The sequence below is a fragment of the Chenopodium album genome, chromosome 3, assembly GCF_948465745.1.
Source record: "Chenopodium album chromosome 3, dcCheAlbu1.1, whole genome shotgun sequence".
Lineage (NCBI taxonomy): Eukaryota > Viridiplantae > Streptophyta > Magnoliopsida > Caryophyllales > Amaranthaceae > Chenopodium > Chenopodium album.
The window spans coordinates 71654699-71675770 of record NC_137836.1 but is presented as its reverse complement, the minus strand read 5'-3'; the positions used below and the strand labels follow the sequence as shown (position 1 = coordinate 71675770).

The window sequence follows — 21072 nt, the reverse complement described above, 5'->3', positions numbered from 1 at the left end:
CCTTATGCAAATTGGTACATTTCGTGCATTGACACATATGTAATCTAGTATTCAAGACCAAATTGACAAGTGAAATTTGAATATTTTGATACTCCGTATCAATTATGCTAGAATGGAGGTAGCAGAAAATGAGGCAGTGAGCAAACCACTTGTCAGCAAATGAATGGTCAGTAAGTAAAAGGGGAAAAAAAAACAGAATTAGTTGGGGGGCTTTTGTTATGGAAGGGTGCCCCATAAATTCATAATCTCAACCTCCCCAATCATTGGAACAGTTTTTGAGTATGCTCTTAATGAGTAACTGCACCTGTTTTACAAAATTTATGTCATTATGAATTTGTTATCAATTATAAATAATTGAATATAAATACATGTCCACAAAAAATTGTTACAAAAATAATGTTGAAATAGCATATTCAAGAAGCAGTTAAAGTCAAGATATCCATTGATGGCTTGTTAAACCATTTAATTGTATCACTATACTAGCTGCCCCCCCCCCCCCCCCCCCTTTTATTCATTATCGCACTTCGTATTATGTTAATTGTTATGGTTTTAATTTGTAACACGATAACAATTACATGTTCGAAAGAAAATTTGGAAATAGACAATTTTCCATTGTTATTTTCTTAGAATAATTAAAGACATTAGAAAGATCAAAGGGAGAAAAACGAATGATCGAGGACCAGGGTATAGGTGTTCTCATATTAATGAACAAATTTCATACTTTTACTTCAAAATATTTGTTTAGAGAAAAACCCTATTTTATTGCGAGGAATTGTAAGGAAAATCAGATGAAAATATCCCTCCACATTTTACAGCTACACCAATTTCAAAACCTCAATTTGTTGCGAGGTATTGACAGGACAATCAGATGGGCATTGCACCAGCAACTTCAATACATTTTGGAGCAGATGAGTATCTGTATACAAAGAGTATGCTTCTTGATGTAACAGTGCTTCTGAAGTTCTTATTCTTATTATGTCCTGCACTTCACACAAAATGTATACAGATGCTTCTCCATGTGATTTAATGTGCAGCGATATCAGTATCTCCAAAAGCAAACTTCATCAACTCTCAGTTTCTATCATGCTAATTGCCGACTTAGATGCCAAGTTTATGAAATCCCCAAAACTCATCATATCACGTCGAAGAACAGCAGACATCAGTCACAAGGAAATACAGCTGCTTTCGCAAATGCAGTATCTGCAACAAATCACAATCACATAAACACTGTTGATACTGCTTAAAAATGAACCTGAAACCTTAAGAAATCAGAAAGTTCCAATTACTGAAAATTTTTAAAGGAAAATATAAAGCAGCCATCTTGCAAGATCGTAGTTACCTCCTGTTTGAGTAAGTCGGGAAGATTTTTGGGGGATATTATACCACAAAATTCTTTTAGGAGCTTTGCATCTTTAAGACAAGACCATGTATCAGGAGGCAAGGCCAATAGTAGTACAGTTAGACCATCAACCACCGATGGATGTTCCCTATCAGAAGTATTCGAACCACATTCACAAGGATTACCAGGGCTCTTTTGGCAGCTTGGGACCAGTATTTCTGCTCCACACACTGAATCTTCCACAACAACATTGGCAGATACTACCGTGACAGACTTAGCATTGTCACAGTCAGAGGATCTTAATTGTGTTGTTTTAGAGCTTATTGCACTGCAAGAGCCAACCTTGCCGCAAAACAGTTGAGCACCTTGACAACATACTTCAGAAGCAATTTTTTCTAGTGAATCTGTACCATCCAGAATAGGTTTGGGCATGCAAGATGATCCAGATATAAACCATCTGGTTAGGTGTTTGAAGAGCTCAGTCTCTCGCACTTGCTGCAACACCTCTTCCTGGAACGAAAATAAATATATAAAAACAATTTTTAAAATTAAGGAATAATGTATGGGGAAAAGCACAAAACTACAAAGGAGTGAGCAAGGGCAAAGGTAAGAGAAATTGTCCAACCTTGGTAACCAACCTTCCCTGTTCCTCTTCACTCACAAGATTACTCCCATTCTCCTGTTTTCGAACTTCAGCAACCCAATTGATGAAATTACTCAGATCTGCAGGAGCTGATGCCAGAATAACAGATAATATATCCTGAATATTGTGAATTTCTTCAGAAGATAGGAGTTGTTGAAGTTTTTTACTCAAGTACTTAGCAATAGTGTCCCAGCCATCATGACGACAACTCTGCAACAAATTGAGATGTTCAGCTCCTCCAATGCTACAATAGGCCAGCAGAGCACCACAAAAAACAATAGACTAAAGTCACAACATAAGGATAACAGTGACTTTAGACTGTTAGAGAAGCTATGATGATTTTCAATATACTATATTCATTGGCTTGAGCCTGAGCAGAAAAATTAAAAAATTATACCTATTGTGAATGTGTGATGGACAGTGAATTAGAGTTTCTGTTGAGCTAACTACACAAATTTTGCACAATATCCATAGTTTGTAGTTTAACAAACAAGAAAGTTGTAAGAGATTCATGAAATATTAAAGGAGAAAGATTATAGAGACAAGATTAAAAAAAATATACCAGAGTATATAGGATTGATGATGATGCCTGAAACCTCGTTAGAAGCATAAACCTGAAACAATAATATAATATTCATAAGGTTTCAAGCCTTTGAAATCAAGCTGAATTAATTATATTTCAATAGTGATAAACATTGAAGATATCCACTCTTTTACTCTTTTTGCTTATACTTGGCTTGGAATGAGGGACATGGTGGGTAATTAAGAAGGCAGAGTTTGAGGGTTAAAACATGGTACTAACACTAATATGGGAAGAAAAGGGAAAGAAAAACCCCCAAAGACTTAAGTATTCAAAGGGTGATCAAATCAAATCAAAGAAATTTCATACAACCAGTTAGAAACTTCCATCCATAGATAATGAACATGGGTATGACAGCTAAAACCTTGCTATTGACCAAACGAGAAACATTCCGCCAAAAGAAAACCTCTTACAAAGGACATTGTGTATGACCAGTAATGAGCTACGCCTTTTCATTTCAAGCATAATCAAGATTCTGAGAAGAGTGAGAACATAAGCTTAAGTCCTATGTCAACTCATCAGTAGGATGAGGATTGGTTTGTGAAAAAATTAGCAATAGACAATTACAGCAAGAGGACTACTTACAGAAACAGCCCACTGGTACAGTATGTATTTGAATAAATAATATCCAACAACACTGATGTATGCAAGTGTAATATATTAGAGCAATAAATATAGTGAATTGAAGAAGAATAATATTTAGGAGAGGGTATATATTTGGTTGCAATTTAACGCAGTTAATATCATATTGGGTATAAAATCCCAGATCTTCAATTGCTGGCCACTACCAACTTACCAAGAGTACCAACTAGAGCTAAAACAAAGTAAATTCACACAACAATTTTCTGATAAAATTTTCTCTCCCCAATCCCTCTATATATAGATTCCTGCATTTAAGCCATTAAAAAACATAAAGAGCAGGCATTGCACATACCCCCTGTAAAATCCAGTATCTTTATCAACCGTGTTCATGGCATCCCATAGAAGTGTGAGGGGTACCCAGTGAGGAGGATACTTGAATCGAGCAACATCCAAAATAAGAACCATATCCTTTCCAGCATGGTAACCACCAATTGGAGAAAAATGACCACCTCCTGTCTGCCAAAAGAAAAGTATGAATTGTTATTATTATTATTTTTTTCAACAGGTTCAGATGAAATCACAATTAAACTGTACAAAGATGGCAAAACAACTGAATATTCTTAGTTTTCTTACTCCAGGCACAAACCTACCTTAGCAACAATCTGATCCATCATAATTCCAATACCCTACTAGACTCGACAAATGGTGCTTCACAAAATATATTATGCACACAAGAAATTGGAGCATACAAAAGAAAGCCATGACTCAAGCATGCTCTTGGGTGCATAAAATCAGTAAATAAAAAAAAAGGTGGGTCCAAAGTAATGTCAACTACATTTGCATCAAAATGTGTAATAGAGACAGTACGGATTGAGTACCTGCTTCAGAAATGATCTGTGGTATGAGACGATCATGTGACAATTTTCTGAGGAAGTACATGAGATTACATAGTTTCAGAAGTTGTCCAGGGTACTTTCATTTGTATGATATGTGTCAACTTCTGCTCCATTACAATGAGCCAAGCATGCAACTTTGTTAAATGAGATCCCGCTGACCTTAACCTTCTCAAGGGGCTCACAGCAGTCCAACATAGAATCATCAAACCATCTCCATGGACCTATTAATAGTTTAATATGTACCCACATGATTTGGTTTATAGTAATTATACAAAGCAGGAAATACATATCATCTTATAAACTTCAGTAAATTATCAGATATGACAAGAACATCAACAAATAGTTACAAAAAATGTGACGTGGAAAGAAAATTTCACAAAGCAGCAATGCATAACCACTGACATAACAGCCGTATCATTTCATATTTCTTTAAAATAATAAAGGTTGCCAATAAACCAATAGCATCCTTTGCTTTGTGGGTTACAGTCCAAAATACCTTGTGAGACGACAAAAAAAAAAAAATGAAACAACCAGTGAGCGTAGGTTATTTTCAAATGCCCTTAGCATCACTAGCAGTAAATTGATCATGTCAAAGGTCAAGAGTCTTGAGCAAATTAGCACTAAGTAACTAAATTTCTTTCAATGGAGTGTATTGAAGTAGTTGAAGTAGAAAGAACATTAAACAACATTTAAGCATTCGGTCTTTCATAATTTCACTTCTGGAATACAAAGGTCACCTTTCCACTTTCTTCCAGGGTCAATTGCAAGGGCATTTAAGACCACAGCAAGGGTAGCCAACCCACAGTATGCAGGTTCGGATTGAGTCTTGTAGTATGAAACCAACTTGAAAAAGCCTTCCATATATCCTTCCAGGAGAGCTTCAGAAAAGAGTTGCTGCAAATTTGAACTACTGATGAAAGATATACCAAATTTCTTATAAAAGCAGCATAAGAAATTCCAGATAAAGACAACCATGACTTTGCTGTACATTGCACTTAAATCTTAACTGTCACTAGTCACTACAATGACCAGTGAACCCCATAATCAAATGAGATATGTCAGACTCATACAGCATCTCACAGATTCAGATATATATTAAACACACAATTGACTAGCAAAAATAAAATAATAAAATAAAATTACTAGTTTTGAACCATATAATCAAATGCTTCATTAGTAGTTCAGCTTTTCTCTAGTAAAATTTTAATTTCTTCCACCATTGATAAACAAGGCACTTAGGGTAGATTGCACATCTATTAAGGCAATCATGACATTGCTCAAGATGCCATGAACCCCTTTTTAAACTTTGTACTTGTAGGCGCCATTATTTGTGAATGCTCCCTCCAATGATTGTGCTCCTTAAGTTACACCTATATGAATGGAAGTAGTAGATTCTAGAAGCCATGAGATGACTCAATAAAGTCAAGTACGCTCCCTCCACCACATAATCATTCATCTTCATCATTGATTTGCTTAAATCAACTTCAAAGATGTCCAAGCATAATGTATCTAATGTTAATAGCATATCTAAAGATAACGTTGGTAATGTCTATTGTGATATGTGTGGTGCATATTATCATCCCCTCTTCTCAATGCTAATTGTTAGAAAATGTCCCTCCTAGATCCATGAACAATGTAAAAGCTTTAACAATAGACATCATGACCTTTATTCCAACACTCTATATCAGGGTAGGAGACACCACCCCCACCTCGGTCGTAAAATAAATCATCCTCAAAAGTATGGGGATTTGCAAAACCAAGGGAGTTTCTTAGGAAACACCCGGAATCATGCAACTTTCCATAACAAGGGAACTTTCAAGCTCAAATTGGGCAAGTTAATTATGAAAGTCAAGCCAATCTTAATGGCCAAGGCTACCACAATAACCAAGGCCTATTTATTCTTTAATCAAGAATTCCATAGTCACAAGAATTTAGAGACCAAATTTGCCCAACAAAGCACATCTCATTCAAAGCAACCCGGATTGTATCGTAAATAAATAACATTCATATATTAAGACTCGATTTGTTAGTACCCTTGTGAAAATTCACCAAGGCTTTGTTCTCCTCTACTAATCTAGATAAGTTTTAGCATAAATAAGTTAAGTATCATAAAATTAAATTTAGTTCAACAAAAATAAGTTAAATTCAACCAAAAACATCAAATTTAAGTTAACTTCAACAAAAACAAGCTCAAATTAGCAAGTATCAGGTCATGGATTCATGGTGACATGGTAACAACGACCAATTGGCAATTGCCAATTCAAGTATAATTTTTTAATGATGATCAAAGCATGTATCGGGATTATGGAAAACCCGCAAATAAAATGGAGGAGAGAGAAAATCAAACCTTGCCATCCATAGAAGCAAATTCAATACAAGGTGGCGAAGGAAGCGCCCTTCTGTAGAGTCCAGCCACTGCTGCCATTGTTGTTTTAGCCAGATAAAAGTGTCGTAGTCGGTCGAATACTAATAATTCAAACCGATGAAAAACAAGAAGGAATACTATTAACTCCCACTTTCTGTGGTAATATGTACGCATGTATCTTGTATTCATGTACGATCTTGACTTTCTGGTAAATGCTTTTTATAAGCGGACTTGTAGACTTGGCTCCACTTATGGAAAATAATTAAAAACAAAAAACATGTGTTTTTTTATTTTATTTTATTTTATTATTTGGCGGAAAAAATAAATATTCATATTGTGTATTCGTAAGTTTTACGGGTTGTACGATTTTTTGAAAGTATGAAGAATAATCTTGTTGGATCAAAACTCATGACTTTAAGGTATAAGGTGAAATCCCTATCAGTTCAATTCAATTCAATTCATTTTAGTTCTGTTCAGCTTCCAATTTCCTTCTATTATAAAATATTCAGTTCAGCTAAATTCAGTCTATGAGAATAGGCCCTAAATAATAAATCCGTAGATGTATGAATACAGTAGACAGTAGGATTCAAACTTTCAAAGCAAGAGGCAGGAACATTGAAATTTGAAAGGTAGTTTAGGTGTTGAACAAATTGTATAATCCCAAGTAGTATTAGACAAGCAGTTGCGAAAATGCGTCTGTATATGTTCATCAGAAAGCTTGCCTTACTTTGTGGCATGATTGGATTCATCATACATGAAATCTTCCTGCTTGTCATATTTGTCATAGGACCCCTGGAAATGCTTTATGGGAATGTATCTAGTTGGTTTTGGCAATCAGCATGAGGGTTTTGATGAAGAAGTTTAGTCAGTTAATAGTCTCAGCACACAAATTCAACTCAGATATGCGCGTCTTGTTACAATTAGTACCTGCTTACTGATAAGTAGTTTTTGCATCCTACTAATTATTGTGCAGAGCTTTACAGCATTAGCGCTGTAAAGGAAAAAATAACAAAGAGACAAAGGCAGCAGATCAATATTACTCTCCTTGTTTCAAAGCATCAAAAAGTAAAAGTTTTGTTGCTCTCTTTGATGTTATACACCACCACACCCAGTAACAGGTATAGGCGTATAGCGAATTCTATGATAAAGCGAGTTACTGCAGGTGATGAAACCATTTCACTGAAAAGAAAACAATGATGCATGGCCTTTCAAATATCATCTCTTTCTCATAAATTAACACAAAGTACTTTACAAAGTTTCAATCAGCACTATGACTTCAGCTACCTGTGCTTAATCTCATATAATGATCATTATGAAAGGGATTTCAACCCATAGAGACCACCTAACTTTAAGAGTCAGATGAATAAATACCTATTCCCAAGTTCAATAATTTATAGACGTTGTTTGCTTTCCAAAGTAAATGTGAGATGTTAGAGAAGAATGTACATTACACGGTAGATACACTAAGTTGGCCATCCACCTCATTATCTTGACATTGCTTGAGAAGAATTAGCTGACGTCGCAAGTGCAATACCTAACATACCAGATAGCAAGGATGAGATTCTTTAATTAACTGAAGCAATTAAACTTGCAAACTTGTAAGGAACAGATAAAAAGGGTAGCTGGTCTTTTTCATGAATTTACCTTCATTTCAAATTAATAGGCTATTAGAATTCTGTTATAAAAACTCGTTAATTTTGACCACTAAAGGAATACATAATTTACGAGTAAAAATGTAAAGGTGTCATTGATGCAATTATCAGAAAAATGTGTTCATAAGATTGTTATTAATTTATACTCTGTAGTTTTTACTATAAATTACTGCTCACAATTGACTAGGTTTTCACCATAAATATCAGATGTTGTGCAATTTTTTGAAACTAGGGGTGATATTAAAACAAACCAAAGTAGCTATTAATTTCATTGTACATACAAGGATGCAATCCTGCATCATCAGATACCCCAAGTAAGTCTTAAGTACTGCTCTTCTACAAGAATTGAGAACAGCACAAAACATATACATGTAGTATAGCTGATATTGTTTAAAAATAAGAAATATACTCCGAATGCACGGGGTAATATCAAATTTGCAAAGTTAAACAGTGTTGGCGTGGAATTGCACAACAATTAAGGTTATGGGTTTGGAGACATTCGCATTTATATAGGATGTCCCCAGCTCATGTGCGATTGCTGGATAAACAGATTTGGAGATATGTCTCCAGACTATGTGAGACCGACCATAAAACCATGAAGTTAGAAATTTGCTAAGAGCCTAGGATAACACTTCGATGTTGACCTTCATAGTATGAGAAGACACATATAATACCAGCACTCCAATGAATAGTGGTGATTGGTGAATCAAATGGTTGCTCACATGACTCATCATTAAGAAAAGTAGTAGAATTAAAAGATTATATTTCTTACCTCCTCCTTGAGTAAAGTGGGAAGATGTTCAGTAGAAACCAGCCTTGTCAAATCTTGGACAAGCATTTTATCCTTGATACCAGACCATGTTTGCATTGGTAGTGCAAGCAAAAGTACAGTTAGAACATCATTTCCAGCAGGGTGCATCCCAGAACAGTTTGGGTCAGAGCAGCAATTGGATTGTTGTTGAGTTACAGGGACCAAAATTTGCAATCCTTGCTTGCTTGCACCATCCTTTACTGTTCCTGAGACAAGAGTCACAGGCTTGCCACCATCACCCCTTATCTGTTTCACACATGTTTTCTCACAACAAAATCCACCAGAAGATCCAGGCTGACCAGTTAAAAGCTCTGCTCCCTCGCAACAAACAGCCGCTGCAACATCAGATAAACTGTGCTCATGACCCAACATGTCACTTTTTCTGGAACACATAAATAGTGAGGCTAGAAATTTAGTCACTTGCTTATATAGACCAGTATCGTGAACTTGTTTGAGTAGCTCTTCCTGCAAAACGAATTTTCAGGTCTGCAGTAATGCAATATGAAATGGGATGTAAATTACATTTTAATGCTGCAGCTACAAAGTACAAACCTTTAGCAAATGCCTTTTCATTTCCTCCTGGCTTAGACTTTGACCATCATCTTCATGCCTTCGAACTTCAGCTACCCACTTAATAAAGTCCCTAAAGTTTGAAGGTAAAGACATGCAAACAGCAGAGATGGCACTCTCTATGTCCTTCACATTCCCTAACTTTAAAAGAAGAGGTACATCCTCCATTAAGTACTTCGCTATACTAGCTCTGTTTTCATGCTTACAGCTCTACAAAGAGATAATCTGAGTAAAATTTCTATATTGGCAAATGATATGGTAAAAGAATTAAATTCTATGCAGTGTCACATTGTGTTTACCACATCTGGAATATTTTTGTGATAAACAAAATCTGTACAAAAAAACTGTATTTCATGCTATCTAGAGTTCTAGGAAGAGGTATCAATAACTAGTGTTGTTACTTTTTACACGTTTCACAGCACAATTTATGAGCAGGTTAATGAATTAAGCAACAATGTCACAAAGCTTTTTATCGAAGTGGTTGTTTAAGAGGGCATGAATGTAATGTCTAATAAGCTTGTAAGAAGATCACATTTAAACTTGTAATACTAGACACCATAAAGGAATTCTCCAGTGCTTTCTTAGTCAGATGTCCTCTAAAACTCTTGCATATTGTAAAGTTAATATATCAGTAATGTGTGGTGTTGTCTAAGAACAAGACATGAAATTAGTGCTAAAAATTGTAATAATCTGAAACAAATTATCATTCAGCAGATCAGACATGGAAAGACAAAGGGGCATTTAACATTAAACAGCATTTAGCCATTAACTATCAGGCAACTAAAAAAAATACCACACGTGGTCTACAAACCCCACTACACTATAGGTATATCTGGTCAATTGTCTCTATACAGAACCTAACAATCTCATGCTGAAAGAGTTCCTTATCTTCACTATATACAAGGACAAAGGGTGCAAAAGATTTATTAGCACAGAGCTAATTTGTTATATCCTAGTGCATAACATTGTTAGCTTAGACCATCATACGCACAATATCAGAAGACAATTTTCAACATAATTCTAGGAAAGAGAGTTTTCCTATAAATCATCTTTCACAAGAAATACTCACTGATGTGAATACAGGCATCACGAAGTCAAAACCCATGGTTCATAGTATATGCAGCCAGCATATCATACCAAGGTATAAAGAAGTCCTGGCTCATGCTGTTGTCTTGATACGAGTACATACCTGGAAAACAAACACTTCAATAGTAAGAAGAAAAGGTTACTCAAGGGTTAGGGGATGAAAAAAGACGAATGCGCCAAAGTACATCTCGATAATTATATTTTAACAAAAAAAAAAAAATCCTGTTGAAAAATGACTGTTGGTAGATAAAACATTATCATCCTCCATATTAAGATACATGTAACATTAGAGAAGGATTTGATATGGAGGATGACAATGTATCAACTACCAACAAAATTTCAGTAGGAAATCCAACGTGAACAACAGGCAGTGCATTTCCAGTCAACTATCTCTAGCTTTCTTTCCCAAATCAAGTATTAGAATAACCTTAAATTGGTTTGCCCCTTAAAACTACCCAGCATAAGGAGTCTTATTTCCTAGGTCATTAACCAAGCCTACTCATATATGTTGTATTTCCTTAAGATCAATAAAAACAGACTCTGCATGTGCTCAAAGCTAACACATTTTTAGTGAACCACATAAATCTGTGTGTATTGTGCGTCTTCTTTGTTGTTCTTCGTCAGTCCTTTGCATCTGCTACAACATCAAAATTAGACACTAGCAATACAAAACCAGCAACATTATATTTGCTGCTTTAATTTCATAAGCCTATTTTTATTTTAGTAGTGGCTTTTTAACAATAACTATGTCTATATTGAAGAGAGATCAACAACCTTAAAGTCTCCTCCTATATAGTTACTAAGAATATATTATGAGACCCCTTAAAAATACATTAATGGATCGAATTGTAGAATGTCATACATTGATCAGTCTCAATGTACATGATTCATTCTAAAAAAACAACCTAGTGCACATATTGTTCACCTTTGTAGGCTATTTCCACTATATTCTATTTTCTTAATATATTCGTTTCTTTCTTACTTGTGTCAAATCCTTTATCTTTCTGCATGAGTATACAACTAAGGGTGTGTTCTTTTCGCCTCAAATTTACTCAAATTGAAGTTATTTGAACTTATTGGAACTCATCTTAACTAATCTGGACTTATTTGGACTTTGGCAGCCCTTTTTAGAATTTATATAAACTTTATTGGCCCTCATCTGAATAATTTCTTCTATAATCAGTTTTTGAAGGTAAAAAGAACAGAGCCTAAACTATAGACAAAATCAACAGTACCTTATCTGTGGAAAGCAGAATGAGTACAAGAATGCAATTTGTTAATCGATAATCTAATCTGAAAGCTTTAAGCCTTTAGCACTGTGACAAAAATAATGATTTATATTGAATCATATTTTGAGAGGGGGCAGAGAGTTGGGTATAAAGTATTTGATAAACAAGTAGATTGTGGGGAAGGAGGGAAGTACAGACAAATTCCTACCCTCTGCGTTGGCCACTTGCTTCAACAACCGTATCCATGGCTTCCCAAAGAAGAGATAAAGGGACCCAGTGAGGGGGGTACTTAAAACGTGCAACATCCAGAATCAGTGCCATGTCCCTTCCACCATGATAACCACCAATAGGAGAGAAGTGACCAGTTCCAGTCTGAGATTGTTGAGTAGTATGATCAATTACAATTTATACATTAGAGAAAAAAGAACACGTAAATCTGTAGAAGTCATATCATATATTCTTATATAAAGAGAAATAAAAAAAAATCCTACTTCATCGCTATGCTGACATAGTGACATGAACAAAGTCAGTAAGTAAAAAACTGAAAATTGGTAAGAAAAATTAGAGGCCATAATTCTTACTCCGTACTGTTTATGCAATTATGCCACTGAGCTAATTTTAAATACTTGGTTTTTACTTCGCTTCTTATGCTTCTTTTATTTTTATTTTTTAATTTGTGATGATCAGTTTGTTAACAGATTGGTTTAAATTGCAGATGATTTCATAAGTAAATAGGCATTCTTCTCTTTTAGGGGAGGATTAAGAGTTGGCTATCAAGATCATCCCTAGAAAGCCATGCAATGTTGAAAGACACATTCTACAACAATTAAATAAAAAGTTTTATAATAATCATCAAGTGACATAAAGTCAGATAAACACACACGCACGCACAAGCACACCAAAAAAGAAAAAAGCAAATAACAACTCCTTGATATGAATCCTGCACCAATAGCAAAACTAAGCCATCAATAATTGCAAAATATGTAGAGAAGCACACTTTGAGTTTATTATTTTATTAATACCTGTTTGAAAATCCCCCTATGGTAGGATGAGATGACATGACACTCATCTGAGATGGAGCATGCCTTGACGTAATTTCTAAACTCACTAATTGAACTCTCACTCGTACGAAAAGCTTGAACATTTGCACCAGCACACTGAGCCAGACAAGTGAGTTTCCCAAAGGGAATCCCTTTAGATTTAACTTTTTCTAGAGGCTCGCAACAGTCTAGCATTGATTCATCAAACCATCTCCATGGTCCTATAGAAAGAAGAAATAAAAATAGATTTGGAAGTTAATAAGAAGTGAAAAGTTTAAGTGTCAAAGCTTCATTAAATTTTAGAAAAATATGGATTCCTTATGTTGAAACCTATGACAGAAAATCTATCTTTTCATATATGATTTTATGTTAAATAAAAGGAAATGAGAAGCACACTTTCTTTCTATCCAATAGTTCATCAAAAATTCAGGGGAGACACGTGAGTTCATAACAATACCATACCTCATTACATAATACTGAATCATATTTACAAGTTAGAACAATAGAGAAACTAAAGACAAACTACCATGTAGTAGTAAAGTAATAACTTTGGTTCAGCTTCTACAACTGTGCCCAGTTCTAAATAACAAGACACATATTTATTTCAAGACATCCTGAAATAATACAAACTAGGCCACTGATTTTTTAAGTTGAATTTGACAATTTTCTCATAATAGTATAATACCCAAGAATATATAATTCATCATGAATATAATTGGGAACTTCAAAGAGTGAAGGATTACCATATTCAAATTATTAAAACTAGCCCTAGATCAAATGTGGCCTGATTAGAGACATTCCATATTTACATCCGATTTTAAGACCTCCTTCCGAGTTCCAATTTCCATATTTCACATTTATGCTACTCAGATAAGCCTTATGTATTTATTCTAAGATAGTCTGATATCATAAAGCTACTGCCTGTCTGACTTTGAAATGTTCAGCTTACTTTAAGGAATGTATTCATCTTACTTTAAGGAATGTATACTAATAAATGTTCAGATAATCCTCATTCAGCAAACAATATAATGCTTAAACAAATTAACCTTGTAATTTCCCTTGTGGGTTAATGAACCCTTATAAGATGTTGCCTTCAATCATGCTTCAGATTTTCAAAATTCTACAGTATATTTGTATTCACCACAAATGACAAAAACCTTAAAATCTAAATTAAACATCAACTGCAAGGCAACTACAAAGACAAAGAGGAAACGAGGGTGGTAGAAAATGTATCTACTATAAGTTCAAGCAAGTATGCAAAATGTAATTCTAGTAATAGTATTGCACCTTTCCAAGTCCTCCCAGGATCGATAGCCAACGCATTTAAGACCATCGAAAGGCTAGCTAATCCACAATAAGCAGGCTCGGACTGCGTTTGGAAGTAAGAAATCAATTTGAAAAAACCTTCCATTGTTCCATCTTGAACAGCTTCTATGAAAAGTTTCTGCATTACCATATAAATTATAAGGACAAGCTGAATATACAAAGGCCCAAAAATCCTATTAACATTCAAAACTAACAATCATATCCACTCGAGTAATCTAACACGACGAAACAGCAACACTTTAGAGAAAGGCAAGCCCTTGTTTCTAATTATGCACTTCAAATCACTAAAGAAAAACATGTAAACAATTTCTTTCTGATTTTCTGAATTTAGGGCACAAAAATTTGCAAAAAAATTAATCAAACTAACACATTGACTACAATTTCAGGAATAAAGGGCTTCAATTACAGGATCATGACCCAATAAATTGACAAAAACTTAGAATTACATAAAAATCAAGCATCAATTTAGCCAAATCAAACACAATTTAACTGTGATTGCAACTAAAAATAAGAATTTTGAAGATGAAATATTGAGCACAGAATTAGTGAAAAACCTAACCTTGCCTTCAGTAGAAGCAAAATCAATGGCGGGAGGTGATGGAAGAACACGACGATATAATCCAGCTGTCGCCATTGTTGTTGCTTGTGAATTCTCTCCCTAATTAGGGTTTAATGCGGGTTTAAGAAAGATCCCCGCCAAATCTTTTGTTTCGAAAAATACTGACTTTTTTTTTTCCCCAATTTAAGAATTTAGCCATTCTTACATTACTTGCTTTTAGTTACTTACCATAGTTTGAAAGTTATGTCGAGTCAAATTTTTTCGCGATATCCGAAAATTATAGTGTTTTTGGAGAAAATAAGTACGGATTTTAATTTAAGTTGAAAGGTAAGTAATTGCGTAATGTAAGATATACAACGGTTGTATTGGATATTTTCTATCACACAGACCTTGTTTGGCAATTAGCTTTTAGCTGTTAGTTGTTTCGTTGTTTGTATGACTTTTTTTATTAGTTGATTGTAATTAGTTGTTTTGCATAATACTACCTGTTTTACCATTACTCCGTAGTTATTAGATGTTTTAGTGTATAAAGCACAATAAAGCTAAAAAGCTTTTTTTTTTCTCTCTTTCAAAATAGCTCTTAACCAACACCACTAATAGCTTTTAAAATGGTTAGACACCTCTTGTTACCATAGAAACTATTTATTTTTCCCAAAAAAACTCCTAACTAAACACTCCATAATCTTATTTTAGTTTGATAGAGTCGAATTGTCGATATTATCACTTTTAATCGTCTTAATATATATGACCAACCACGTCAGTTGAACTGATGTAAAACATATTCCGTGAAACCGTCTCATTATCTTTAAAAAATATATATATATATATTACTCGGAGTAGTAACAATATTATTGTTACCTTGTTGCTTAAATCCCTTTAATACCAACCCAAACTCCATTGTACTGTATACCATAAGCAACAAGCCAAAAGAAGTGAGCAAAGATCCATCCTAATTCCCAAAGGATACCTAACTAGCAACATTTATTGAAGTCTCACATCTTCACCACAGAAAAATAGCACCTAAACCATGTAACACTAAACCAAGCTAATTGGCAGAACAACAGTTCTGAATCCAGTAACTTTTACAAAAACAAAATAATTAAATTTTACTCCATTTTCTTAATATGGTAAAAAAAACAAAAAGAGAAAAAACAACCAAAAATTACCCGCAGAAGGTAGACACTGTAACCTGTACTCATAACATCCTCATTATTCTCTTTTCCACTTTAGTCGATTACTTCCAACATTCACCAAAAAGTTAAAAATAAAATCAGAAATCCTACTATAAATATAATATAAAATGATAGATAATTTAATAAATAAATTCTTTAGAAATGGGCCCCACTAAACTTGTTTGGTTGGTTGGAAATTTTTTTCAAGTTTTATGTAAAAATGAGAAATTCCTAAGTCACATTCTGTTGAGATTTGGATTAAAAAAACAAAAACAGATATCTTTGCCAAAATGTACGTTAAGATTTTTTAAACCAGGTGAATATCCAATTAATGAATTACACATTTTATTATAATTTTATTTAGCATTTTTTTTTTAATTTTGTTTTTAAAATTTTATTATTTGTGTGTGTATGTAGGTTGGTCGCTTTCAAGGAGAGTAGACAGAGTGACAAACCGACGGCGATGGAAGTTTTGTGATTGGGGTTAAAGGTGTTGTTTTTTCTTTTATTACAAGGTTGTCTTGTCACCACCGAGAGTTAGCTCAAATAGTAAGCAACTTGATGTCGTTTAAGGGAGGTCTTGGGTTCGAGCCTCACCGTATATAAAAACTCTTGTTGGGAGACTCACCCACCATAAGTAAGGTGTATTACCCGAGTCGAATCCGGATGTAGTCGGAGCTAAACTCTGGTGAACTGGGTGGGCATCCTAAAAAAAAAGGGTTGTCTCATCGATATGGTTAACTTTAGGTGTTCCAATTTGATCGGCATATATTTGTTAATGTATAATTTTAATTAATGATATTATTAATTATCAATATTCATTATTTATATTTTATCTTACATAAGCACAAACATTGGTCAAAGCAGTGTATATAAATAGTACCAAAGTCAAACCAAAACACTTAAATAAAAACGAACTAATTAATATAAATATAGTTTGTTTTAAAATAATTGTACCATTTCTCTTTTTAAATGTATGGTATTAGTAAGATTTTGTTAAATTTTCCTTACACTTTTTGTTTTATTTTATACAGTACTTCGTAGTTAATAAGTTTTGACTTTTAACACTATTTACTAAGCTCTACTTTGATTAGCTTTTGTGATTTTTTAGGGTGGTAAAATATACAAGTATCTTATTAAAATTGTTTTAATACACATATTCATAACTAACTTTTATTTGGAGTAATTTTTACTTATTAAGAATAATTACAAATTAAGAATAGTTGAACTTGTGTGTTTACAAATGTGATAAAAAAGACCTTTGTCAACTAAAAATATATGGAGGAAGTATATTTTTAGAGTCAAATTAATACATTATTGGAACACATACATTTAAAACAAATCTTTGGTAGACTACGTAAAATGATCTTCTCAACTAAACATGTCACAGGTCAACTCGACTCGAGTTAACTAATAAGCATATATCTCTTCAAGTTTTGTCATTTTTAATTGTCTGATTTGAAAGCAATTTAATTTCTACTTAAATCATAATAAAGAAGATGCTTTAATTTAATACGTGAGAATTATGTCATGAAGTCACTCAAGTCAGTTATGATGTTGTTATAAATTGGAATTGGTGACGTATAGGAATAAAATTTAGATGTAAGCCTATAATATGGGACTTCCATGAGTTCCATCATGTAAAGCGATTACCCCTCACAAATTCACAATTTAAATGCACTAGTCACGAAGGAAGGACTTGAATTTGAATCAGAAAGTAGGTTAATACACATTTATGGCAACAATTATATGCATGCTCCCAGGGCCGTAGCAATGATTTTGGGGGCCCTGTTCCAAATCGAAAAAGGGGCCCTTAATAATGTAAAAATTATACAATTTTTTTAAATCTATAATTTAGACAATGCACAATTTTCCTATATATACATTTTGCAGTGATATATTCAATTGGAGAATTGCTCCATATCGTTGATTATCAATCTTTGTTCAGAATTATAAGAACAATTTCGACCTTCAAAAGAAAAAAAAAATACTTAGATACAAAATAGTATAAAGTATAAATAAATCAATTTGTGTTAAAATTAAAAATTACTTCAATTGACATTATCAAAACAAGAAAAAAATTAATAAAAAAAAATTATAAATTGATTCAGTTGACATTATCAAAACCAGAAATAATTATACTCTATCAGAAATCATCAACCAACATTCTCCCTCCTATTTTTTAAATAATGTGCAAAATTGCAAATAATACATTAATACCGATTACCGAGCAAGTGATAAGATCAAATAAAAACAAAGATATTACACATATTAATGTCTGGGAAGATTGAATGATTTGATGAGCCGACGTCATATTTTCATACTTCAATTATTCAATTGCTTAAAAACCAGTAATAATTTTTTTAAAAAATCAAAAATTACCTTAAATCGATTCCATGAACAACCGAACAAAGAACTGAAATTAATTGCTTCAATTATTATTCCTTCAAGCCTTCCAATTGCTTCAATTCGTTCCCCTCAAAAAGATAAAAAAAATTGATTCAAGCCTTCGATTCGTTTTTTGTTTTGTATAATTGTATGATTTGTATTAATTGGGAATAGATGAAGATGATTGAATATAATTATGGAAGATTGATATTGATTTCTCATTGTCATTGTTATATAACAAAAATAACTTGAATTTGACTGAATTTATTTCTTTTTCCGTTGAAAATTTTTGAATGGAAATTATGCTATACAATTTTCCATAGAATTGATTGATGTAATTATGGAGAAATTCAGGAAATTGGAGCAATTAATATGGAAGGTTGAAACAAAGAGGAAAAAATGGAAAAAATTAGCGTGATATATTCGTGATTAATATTACTGCTGCTTGATTGCCTGCTTTAGCCTTAAAAACAAGAGAATTTACTTTTTTTTTTTTTTTTTTGAACAAAATTGGGCCCCTTTAAATTGGGGGCCCTGTGCAAGAGGGCACCTTGCACATGCTATTCTACGGGCCTGCATGCTCCTATTACTTATTAAACTTATGCACTTCAAAATTTCAATTTATTAAATTTATATATTAATCAGATATATACTTGTATATATGTTTCTTAAAGTATCTAAACAATTGCTCAAAAATATAGATCAATTATTAAGAGGCAGATGCCAGAAGGATTGCCAAATACATGGTCAAATACATATGTGTTCATCAACGAATAAAAAACGAAAGTAATAATGAAACTAAAGTCTTAAATTTATGAACCAACAATTATCCAATAATATATCTTTTTTTCTACGAGTACTCAATACTATATCCTTATTTCTACAAAGTAGTACATGCAATATGCGTAATTCACTACTTGTTAATTTAATTAATTTACCACAAACCCAATAAAAGAGCTACCAAAAACAAGGACAAGAGGATGGCAACTAATGTATACATCATGCATGCGTGAAATGTGGTTAACAATGCACAAGACATGTAATTACCCTAAGTTTATTACTCCTACTCGTACATGATAAATCCAGTAACTAGTTTCTTTGTAACTTAATTGGTAAGAGCTCTAAAAGGAGGAATTAATTGAGGAGACAACAAGTAACTAGGAGCAATAACTTGCTTGCATCAATGACCATGCTTAGATTAGCTAGCTAAAGGCCTGTATTAGTTTTTTACTTTACCTTGTTTTTCCTCATTGTAACAAGGTAAATGCCTACTTGCATGCTGCTACGTTATTGATGTCCATTTCCTATAAAGTTTTACCGCTTTGTTAAAATATAATACCAATAAAACAATCGACTTCTTTTGTTTCTATTTGTTGTTTTGACTTTTGCTGTCTTGCAAACTTGTACAAAGGGGAATATGGCTAGGAGTTTTACTTAAGAGGAAGTTTTTTTTAAAGAGAATAAATAGATAGCAATGAAAAATAAGAATAATAATTGAATTGGGTGAACCAGGTTAAACAAAAGAAAATAAATAGATAATAAATAAGTGAATAACATTGAATTTTGGAGTGCTAGATTTTGCAGAAGAGAGTAGCATTAAACAAAAGAAATATACAGTAGATTAATTTTGATTCCATATCTTGCAATTTAATTATTATTAATGGTCTTACCAAACACATTTTGGTTTGATTAAGTAACTTTTAATTTTTACTTTTCACCTCCACTTTTTACTTATGACTAATTTTTAACATTGAGCATTGTTTTTTCACTTTGTCCTTTGTAATTTTTAAAATGAAATGAAAACATTAACTCTCGTTAATCTATCTTTATTTCTCACTTATAAGCAATTAATCGTATACAGTGAAAATAGTCTCTCTCTCTTTTTCTTTTTTTTCCTTCCCAAAATTGATGCATATTTCTATTTGGAAATTTTGTGAAAAACTACCTATTATAATCCAAAATTTGCGAGAAACTACCTATTAAAAAAAATGTTGTAATTAACTACCTAAATTTTTTAAAATGTTGTAATTTACTACCTTTACGCCGGATTATGAAGAAGTTTGACGAAAATTCTCCGGCATTGACTTGGTCACGTGACACTTGGTGAAAGAAAAGGGTCATTAAGTGTCACGTGATGGTCACGTGACCAAGTCAATACCGGAGAGCTTTGGTCAAACTCCTTCATAATCCGGCGTAAGGTAGTAAATTACAACATTTTTGGAAAATTAGGTAGTCAATTACAACATTTTGTTTAATAGGTAGTTTCTCGCAAATTCTAGACTATAATAGGTAGTTTTTCACAAAATTTCCTTTCTATTTCTATGATCCTTAAAACCCCTTCCAAAGTTCCCAAACAGCCAAACTACACAAACTTTAAAAAAAAAAAAAAATCCTTACCTTGATGAGACTAACCAAAAAACCTTCGGACAATCCCCTCCCATCTCATCTTCCTTTCCCTTTTTCCAATAACCTCCAAAACTTGGGTCAAATCATCAACTCAAATCAACATTTTTTTTTTTTTTTTGGAAACAACCCAAATCAACATCTCACCCCAACCTTTAAAAAAAAATACTCCGTATTTATTATGATATATTATTTTATTTTTACATTTTTTTTAATAGTTTTATTTTTAGATCTTATGTAAACTATCAATTGTAACATTTTAAATTTCATATTTGCTAACTAGTAATTTAAACCCCATGTTAATTTTTAATTGTAATGTTTTAATTTCCAAACTTGCTACGTAATATTAAATGTTGAGGCTCAAATTAAAGTAAACAAAGAAAGTACTCTTATCTATGTCATTATAAAAAAAAAACAATTACTCATACAAA

At 33.0% G+C, this 21072-nt stretch overlaps 1 protein-coding gene and 1 pseudogene across 2 annotated transcripts; both read right to left on the bottom strand.

Moving 5' to 3' along the window:
* Nucleotides 1-656: 656 nt before the first annotated feature.
* On the bottom strand, nucleotides 657-6569 carry LOC145615976 (glutathione gamma-glutamylcysteinyltransferase 3-like; annotated as a pseudogene). Its single transcript, XR_014107549.1, has 8 exons — nucleotides 6388-6569; nucleotides 4778-4934; nucleotides 4023-4261; nucleotides 3497-3660; nucleotides 2545-2596; nucleotides 1965-2192; nucleotides 1340-1849; nucleotides 657-1200 (listed from the first exon to the last, which is right to left on the bottom strand). The product of XR_014107549.1 is annotated as a glutathione gamma-glutamylcysteinyltransferase 3-like (transcript).
* A 1125-nt stretch (nucleotides 6570-7694) lies between these two features.
* LOC145615960 (glutathione gamma-glutamylcysteinyltransferase 1-like) lies at nucleotides 7695-14852 on the bottom strand. The gene is made up of 8 exons (XM_081670790.1): nucleotides 14679-14852; nucleotides 14081-14237; nucleotides 12776-13014; nucleotides 11962-12125; nucleotides 10576-10627; nucleotides 9421-9648; nucleotides 8830-9333; nucleotides 7695-7939 (listed from the first exon to the last, which is right to left on the bottom strand). The coding sequence occupies exons 1-8, from the start codon at nucleotides 14751-14753 to the stop codon at nucleotides 7853-7855; spliced, it is 1506 nt and encodes a 501-aa protein (XP_081526916.1). The 5' UTR covers nucleotides 14754-14852; the 3' UTR covers nucleotides 7695-7852.
* Between the last annotated feature and the right edge of the window lie 6220 nt (nucleotides 14853-21072).

Coding starts and splice junctions, on each gene's coding strand:
- LOC145615960 (XM_081670790.1), bottom strand. CDS start 14,753: ATGGCGACAGCTGGATTATATCGTCGTGTTCTTCCATCACCTCCCGCC. Junction 14,238..14,678: donor TTGCTTCTACTGAAGGCAAG/GTTAGGTTTTTC, acceptor ATGGTAATGCAG/AAACTTTTCATAGAAGCTGT. Junction 13,015..14,080: donor TCCTGGGAGGACTTGGAAAG/GTGCAATACTAT, acceptor TTCTTTCTATAG/GACCATGGAGATGGTTTGAT.